Source organism: Hevea brasiliensis, chromosome 15 (assembly GCF_030052815.1).
Source record: "Hevea brasiliensis isolate MT/VB/25A 57/8 chromosome 15, ASM3005281v1, whole genome shotgun sequence".
NCBI classification, from domain to species: Eukaryota; Viridiplantae; Streptophyta; class Magnoliopsida; order Malpighiales; family Euphorbiaceae; genus Hevea; species Hevea brasiliensis.
In genome coordinates, this window is record NC_079507.1 from 54,815,859 (window position 1) to 54,823,730 (window position 7,872).

The 7,872-nt window shown below is 33.4% G+C and overlaps 2 protein-coding genes across 6 annotated transcripts; both read right to left on the bottom strand.

Moving 5' to 3' along the window:
- Nucleotides 1-568: 568 nt before the first annotated feature.
- LOC110656583 (pre-rRNA-processing protein ESF2-like) lies at nt 569-5,946 on the bottom strand. 5 transcript variants are annotated; one of them, XM_058136364.1, is made up of 9 exons: nt 5,737-5,945; nt 4,775-5,250; nt 4,540-4,744; nt 4,338-4,401; nt 4,029-4,096; nt 3,447-3,536; nt 3,227-3,357; nt 1,031-1,177; nt 569-953 (listed from the first exon to the last, which is right to left on the bottom strand). In XM_058136364.1, the coding sequence occupies exons 2-9, from the start codon at nt 5,243-5,245 to the stop codon at nt 933-935; spliced, it is 1,197 nt and encodes a 398-aa protein (XP_057992347.1). In that variant the 5' UTR covers nt 5,246-5,250; nt 5,737-5,945; the 3' UTR covers nt 569-932. The 5 variants fall into 5 exon arrangements, with proteins under 5 accessions (XP_057992347.1, XP_057992346.1, XP_057992345.1 ...); XM_058136363.1 differs by having other exon boundaries at nt 4,540-5,246; nt 5,737-5,939; XM_058136362.1 differs by having other exon boundaries at nt 4,540-5,250; nt 5,737-5,939.
- Nucleotides 5,947-7,397: 1,451 nt separating this feature from the next.
- Nucleotides 7,398-7,778, bottom strand: LOC110656579 (uncharacterized). Its single transcript, XM_058137104.1, has one exon. It carries the CDS (start codon nt 7,776-7,778, stop codon nt 7,398-7,400), a length of 381 nt encoding a protein of 126 aa, XP_057993087.1.
- Between the last annotated feature and the right edge of the window lie 94 nt (nt 7,779-7,872).

Here is a 7,872-nt window from a genome sequence, read left to right on the forward strand (position 1 = left end):
TTACTATTTAACTAAATAAAAAAAATTATATTATCCTAATAATTTTTAGATATATTAACATTATTTTCATTTTAACAACTACAACACTCAATTATATACACTTTTTAGTTATTTTGATAAATTAAATTTCTTTTAAACATTTCTATTTAAATATTTAAACTATTTAAAAATTAATTTTAAATAATTTTATCAAATAATTATTTATTTTTAAATTAAGTTATAAATTAAAAGTAAGTAGTGAAGTCAAACACTCTCTCAATAGCTAAGCAATCAATAATTTTTTTAATTTAGGTTAGAATTGTAAAATTTTTAAAATTCAGATTTTTTTATAATTTTCTAAAAAAAAAATTTTGGAATATCAAATAACAGACTTGTCACTAACAAAGCTCCAGCATAAGTCTCAATCAATTGGTTAGAGAAAGCCTGACTTTAAGGTCGAAATGCCTAAAAACTCCTTTTAAGTCAATGTACAACTTTGCCTTGACGTTTGTCCACTACTTCAAATTAACAGATACGTTCAACAACACGAAATTTTTATCTAAAAACTCATCGTTGAATTTTTATTAAAAAAAAAAAAACCCTCATCGTTGAATTAAATTTTGTAGTCAAAATTTGGTACATAATATGCTTCCGTAAAAGGAATAGCAATGGAAATCAAGTACATAGTATGCTTCCTTAAAAGGCTTTACAGTATGTGGGCTGTCATTATAATCAAAGTCACGGCCATGACGATCCTCGAGTAGAGTGATACAGCACAATCTCTCAGTTCCATAAATAATCACCAGCAACATTGTGAAAATGGTAACAAAATTGTAAGATGCTCTGTTAATGCATCAAAAAGTCGAAGAACCAAACCCACAGACAAGTAAAGCAGTATTTGGTATCTTCCTAAGCTCCTCATGTCGAACAAAAACTGAAAACTTCAAAACCTATTACCATAAACCACCAAATACCTGCACAGGACAACACAAACCGAGCGTAAGGAATAAGGTAATATGAAGTTGATACCTGTAAATAATGACTCACTCACCCCAGCCAGAATGTCTTTTGAGAGTTGAGATTTGCTTTCTTCCACTTTATTTGCAACTGGTTTTGTCTGTGGGAATTGACGGATGACCTTCGGTGCTTGCTCACCAACAGAGAGTTGACCTCCTGACTCTTGTTGGACCTTTTGTTTCTGCAGAAGCAATAATGCAGGAACATAAATGCACTATAAAAATAAACGCTCAGTAGACAACAAAAAGGAGACGGTGAAAATAAAACTTCATGCCATAAATAATAAATTCACTGAATTATTTGATTTAAAAAAAAAAAAAAAAACCTTTATGCCATAAAAAGATATTGAACTACCTCAAATCTACAAGTTTTCTCTCTACCAAACAAGTGGTCCTAAAACCATAAATGTGCAAAAAGTATAATCATTGACCTTGAAAATGAGTACAAAAGATGTGTGCGCTGAATCCATTACTTTGTAATAAAATAGGCTGCTTCAAGGGGGAAAAGAGATCTAGGTGGCTTGAAATTTTTAGTTATTCATATGTTAAATGTTTACTGCAGTAGGCTGCGGCATCTACTTCACCTTCTCACAAATTCAATTAAAGAAGTGGGATTTCTTTTGATATTATGACACAATTTGACGAGGGGCTGCAATATCAAAATAAGAAACAGCAATTACAACATGGGTCTACCTTGACTGGTTTCAGTAAGTGGGGATTTGAGTATAGATCATTGCATGCATAAGTTTGTGTCAAAGTGCTCTCCTTAGACAAAGAGAAGATGAAGAAAAAAAAGAGATTAGCGATTACCAAATACTGAATTGAATGTCAGGAACACTCGCACACTCTCTCTCTCTCTGGAGTCTGGACCACTTTCTCCTCTTAATGTGCATGGCATGCATGTGCACAAATGCCATGTGTGTAGCATTCACATTTCGTTCAAGGCATGGCCTCTAGTGAACTTTCACTTTCCATCTTCTGAAATTCAGTTTCTAGAATACCCATCAGATCTAGGCATGCATTATGATACCTGTTCTATTTGACGTGATATGCAAGGTAATTTTTTGTAACATTCTGTTATGTGATTGCTACGTGCAAGGTCTCTTGAGGTAAGAGAAAAGAGTGCACTTAATGCCATGTTAACATATACTGAACATGGGATAAAGATTCAACAAAGAACAGGGACCTAGAAATGACAATTCACAAAACCTTGACACAGAAAGACATACACCCAAAAACACAACCCTGTGGCAATAATCCTTTCCTCCCTCATTCCTGCTTCTCCAGTTTCTTCTATTTAACTGAAGAGACTTGTTGGTCATTTTGCACAGATATAATTAGTTCCATTCACATAGAACAGTCTTATACATGGGCTGGCATGTCTGAGCTGTTAACCTGTGTCCAAATAACACAACTAGCCATGAAGCATCTCAGAGCATGAAGACCCAACATTTCAAAAACAAGGTAAGACCATTTGTTCCAGTACCTTCGTGATTCCCCAGTTGGTCTTAATGCATATAAAACCTATGGTTGGGGTTTCTAACAACTCAACTCAACTCAACTCAACTCAACTAAGCCTTTATCTCAAAAATTTTGGATCGGGCTATATGGATTCTCTTTCTCCACTCTAAATGATTTTGAGTTAAATCCTAGGAAATGTGTAATGCTTCTAGATCATGTTATATCACTCTCTTCCGAGTCAGTTTAGGTCTACCCCTTCTTTTCTTTCTATTCTATAACCTAATGTGCTCTACTTGTATAACTGAAGCCTCCGTATGTCTACGCTTCACATGACCAAACCATCTCAATCTCCCTTCTTTCAACTTATCCTCAATTGGCACCGCCTTCACTGAACTTGCAATGCATGTATTCTGTCTTTGTTCTACTTAACTTAAAACCCTTTAACTCTAAAGTACTTCTCCAAAAATCTAGCTTTCTATTAACTCATTCTCGCGTCTCATCTATCAGAACTATATGTGATCAAAGAGCTGAAATTGCTCCACTCCATCCAAACTAACGAAGAAGTTGCTCCACTACCCAAACACACTTAAACCATTCCTATAAAGGGCTGAAATACTGTTGTCCATGTGTAGAATTTAAAAGATGAGGAAACCAAAAGATGCCTAGCCAAAGAACCTCAGTTCTGTTTAATATTTTAGAAAAATTATAAGGAATCTAAAAAATAGTAACCTGAACTAGCTCAAAATTGTACACAGTTATACAATATTTACCTTTTTTAATCGTTCTTCTATAGAACTCAAAGCACGAGATTGATCCACCTTATTGAGATAGAAATCCCGCTCCCTCTTTGCAGCAGAAATTTCTAGAGCTAATTTCTGCTCTCGCATAGCACTCTTATATGCTGCAATAGAAACACCAGGACTTAGACATACAGAAAACTATAAAAAATTACCTGATAATGATATGACAAACGAGAAATGTCTTCTCTACCAATTTCTTCTGTAAGATCATCCCACTTGAATTTACTCAAGTATTTGATATTCCAAAGGTCATAATAGAATTGAGACCTCTTTCTACCACCTAAACATGAAAAAATTAATTAATATATAAATAAAGGAAAACATGAGCAGATAAAAACATGCAGCTAATAGGAACTACACAAACTTCGCAATATTCTGCTAAAACATTAGGAGGAAGACATCAAGAAAAACATGGACTATATCCAAAAAAAAAATGAGTATATATATATATATAAGATACTTAAGTAAACCCAATTCTTCATTTGGGCGACAACACAAACAACAGACAGAAATGAAAGTGAAAAAGGAACCACAATCCAAACAAAGAATAAGAATTTTAGGCCAAGTAGCTAGGTTAAAAGGGGCTCATGCATTTTGCTCATATATAATTTCCAATATCAAGGAAAGAATTTTGATTTTATTGGTTTCTCAACATGAAAGCTAATTCTTACTCCGTTGTCCAAAATATACACAAATAAGAACACCAAGGAGCTTATATATAAATTACATGCAAAATTTTATAGGAAAAAAATCATTGCAATTAATTACCAACCTATTTGTTCACCATTTAACATATTGGCAACCCTTTTTGCAATGCTCTTATTGGTAAATTCAACCCACCTGCAGGTTACAGACGAGGAGAATCAGTTGATTACTTAAATAGCAATTTAATGCAATCTTTCTATGTTAAACAAAATCAAAGATACAATGTCAAGTAGGTCGTTATAAACACACACACACACACAGGGGGAGAGAAAGACAGAGAGATCCAGAGTATCCTAGGAATATTAGCTGTTAATTCTATGAAGCTATGTTAAATTGTTTAGCATAAATTTAACAGCATTTTTTCCTTTTAACATACCCTTCAGAGAATTCTTGACCTCGAAATCCACCAGCTCTTTTGCGATTTACTCGAGCAGTGGGATCTGTAGAGTAAAATAATGCATTCTCTTTAATTGATTAACTGCTTACTATCACATAACTTGAGGAGGTTTGCTAATATGACTAATCAGAAAGATGAATAAGAGAAAAAGTTAAGAATTGAATAGTTATCAATTGGTCACCTTCAGGTGCAAGGTAGATCCTCTGTATTTCTCCATATTGGGAAAGAATATGACGAAGCTTTACATGATCCATGTGGGGAGGGATTCGACTTAAGTAGCAAACACCACGCTTGTCAGCCTTAGCAGCTTCCTTTAGTAACTGCTCTTTATTCTTCTTCTTCTTCTTTTGAAGCCTATTGACCATTTCAACATTGGATTTTGGATCCTCTTCTTCTATAGGATTTATTCCAATGACCTCTTCTTCTATAGGATTTATTCCAATGACCTCTTCTTCTTCCTTGCCTTTTGCAGTTTCAATTTTTCCACCTTCAGCTGCTGGATTCACCTCCTGTGGAAAACCCACTGTATTAACATCTTCCTCTTCATCCTCAGCAGTTTTCTGTAATAATTGCCTTTTTGTTTCCTTTACTTTCTTTTTCCTCTCACCATTAGATTTTTTACTACCTTCCTTGCTTAAAGAAGCTTCCTCCAACAATTTCTTCTTTATTTTATTTTTCCCACTTTCCATCCTCATATCACCAGCTTGTAAATTCCCTCCAGCTGGAGGGCTGTGTTCATGGATCTCCTGTTCATACTCTGTTTTTACACTTTCCTGCGATTGCTTTTTCTTTTTATTCTTCCTACTTGTAGCCCTTTCTGCACTGGACTTTGGACACCCTTCATTCTGAGAACTCGACCCAGTAACCTTATATTCTTCATTAGCCATTCTGCCTAATGAAATAAAATGAAAATACAATCTCACTTGCAGAGAAGGAAATATATGCAGATAGTTAAGCTAATACAAACAATTAAATACACTACATTTTTAATGTAAAATAAATGAATAAAAATGTGAATTTTCCACATGCATTTGAATAAAAAGCAAAACATAAGTAATTATAGGTTTTTTTTTTTTTGTGGGTACAATATAAAGGTGTGAGTTACACATCTACGCTGCTTAATAAAAATTTGAAACTCAAATCTTTGACCTAAATTTCGCAACTCAATCTATTCTCAATCAAAGAAACTAACATTAGTAAAATTCACAACATATGGCTGACCCTTGAATTGTTATAGGTAACAGAAATAATTTCAATATAGCAACAAGCACACTTAACGTGTAATCAAAGAGACTCAAATTTATCAGTATTTTCAGCTGAAATATAACATCCAATTCCATGCAGTTAAAAGCAGATAAAGCCCCAAAAGATTACTGACACTGGCGGCCGACGATGATTGAGAGGCAAGTGAAGCGGTCTAGGATTCGTTCCGGCTTCGGTGGCGGGACTCAAAGCAAGCTTTTAGTTGCACCGGGTTGTATCTAGTGGAAAGGGAAATCAAGAGAAGGGAGTACCAGAAATTGATTGCATTAGGAGTTTCATTGTTGGAGGGAGTGAGAGTAGGGTTTAATGCAAGATTCTTTTGGTAACGTTCTAAATTGTACGAAACACACCGTTTTAGCCGTTAAGATCCAACGCATCTTTTGCTGAGAAATGAATGGAATAACTTATGTGGACCTTGGGCTCAGTGGCTGGGCCTAGGAGTTCTATTTATAGGTGGCGTTTTTTTTTTCTTTTTTTTTTAATCAAAGAAAGCAATTTTATTGAATAAACTAAAAAAAAATATATCTATGTTTTGCCAATTAAATTGGATTAATTGGGGTAAAAAAATTGGTTTAGTGGGGACTTGAACCTAATACACCTTTAGCTATTAAAAGGGTGTTTGATTTGACTTTTAAATGGATTAAACTGACTTATAAATAAAAAGTTATAAGTAGATTAATATTTAATTTGACTTATAAATTAAAAAAACTGCTAAAATAACTCAAAAGTTATAATTAAGGTATATTTTACTTATAATTTATCTACTTATTTTAGAATTACTATTTAACTAAATAAAAAAATTATATTATTCTTATAATTTTTAAATATATTAACATTATTTTCATTTTAACAGTTACAATACTCAATTATATATATTTTTTAGTTATTTTGATAAATTAAATTTTTTCTAAACATTTTTATTTAAATATTTAAATTATTTAAAAGTTAATTTTAAATAGTTTTATCAAATAATTATTTATTTTTAAATTAAATTATAAATTAAAAGTAAGTAGTGAAGTCAAACACTCTCCAAATAGCAAAGCAATCAATAATTTTTTTAATTTGGGTTAGAATTACAAAAATTTTAAAATTCAGGTTTTTTTATAATTTTCTAAAAAAAAAAAATTGGAATATCAAATAACAGACTTGTCACTAACAAAGCTCCAGCATAAGTCTCAATCAATTGGTTAGAGAAAGCCTGACTTTAAACCCAACTGCTCACAGGATACATTCATCTGCATTATCATTTTTAGTTGAATCTCCTATAATTCTAGGGCACATGTGCAGAATGAAGCTGCTGCTTGCGGTTGTGCCATTAATGGATTTGATTATGAATCAACTCCCACTTGAAAAGGAAACATCTTCCTCCAAAATTCACCCCAACTGTTATGCTTTATTATCATGTCTTCTTCTTTGCATCATATGATTTCAATACAGAGTCTGCCTTTTTCAATCACTAACCTCACAGGTCATAAGTTGCTTACAAAATTTCAGTGGCTCTTACCCAACCAGATTAAAGAAACTCAAATTGAATAATGCTATTGAACAAGTTAAAATCTCTATCTAGAATTTGCAATTCCAAACTTATCATAGTAAAGCTAATCAAAGATCACTGCAAATTTGAAAAATTGGGTTCCTTAGCAGCAATCAGAAATCATTTATTCAACTAGGCCTTTAATAACAGAAACTTATCCTTGAGGATAAGGGCTAAGAGGCATATGCATTATCTTGCTATGACATGAAGAACAATAAAAGCAACCTTAGAAACAATATTAATTAAGCAATTCTTGGCAGAGAGTAGCTTGGAGACAAGCCAGTAGTAGTTCTATGATATGCTTTCTCAAAACGCTTCAATGAATTGGGATTCACCTGCAAGAACAGATAATTCCCAGCAAAAAGATCACCAAAGTTAGCCTGACTTTCTTTCCATCTCTTCAGCAATTTAGCATAAGCAGCATAAACAAGCTTAACTTTCCTCCTCAGGAACCTTCTCAAACTTGGAATCCTAACCCTAAATCTCTTTCTCTGATGCACACTCTTAAACCTGTGCCAACTTCTAGATGATGGTCTTCCCGCGAGTCTCTCTCCTTCGTCATAGTCACCAAACAGATCATCATGTTTCAGTCTGTGGTAGGGAATGCTGGAGGCAGAGGCCATCTCCAGGGCAGCAGAAATGATGAGTTTTTGAGGGAAGGAAAATGAAGATAGATGTATAGATTAGTTTATGAGAAGTATATAAGATGGTTTGTCC

Excerpts from the sequence above, each read along its gene's own strand:
- LOC110656579 (XM_058137104.1), bottom strand. The coding sequence starts at position 7,778 with ATGGCCTCTGCCTCCAGCATTCCCTACCACAGACTGAAACATGATGAT.
- LOC110656583 (XM_058136363.1), bottom strand. The coding sequence starts at position 5,245 with ATGGCTAATGAAGAATATAAGGTTACTGGGTCGAGTTCTCAGAATGAA. Across the intron at positions 4,097-4,337 it reads GGTCAAGAATTCTCTGAAGG|GTGGGTTGAATTTACCAATA; the intron begins GTATGTTAAAAG and ends TGTAACCTGCAG. Across the intron at positions 3,537-4,028 it reads GTTAAATGGTGAACAAATAG|GTGGTAGAAAGAGGTCTCAA; the intron begins GTTGGTAATTAA and ends TTTCATGTTTAG.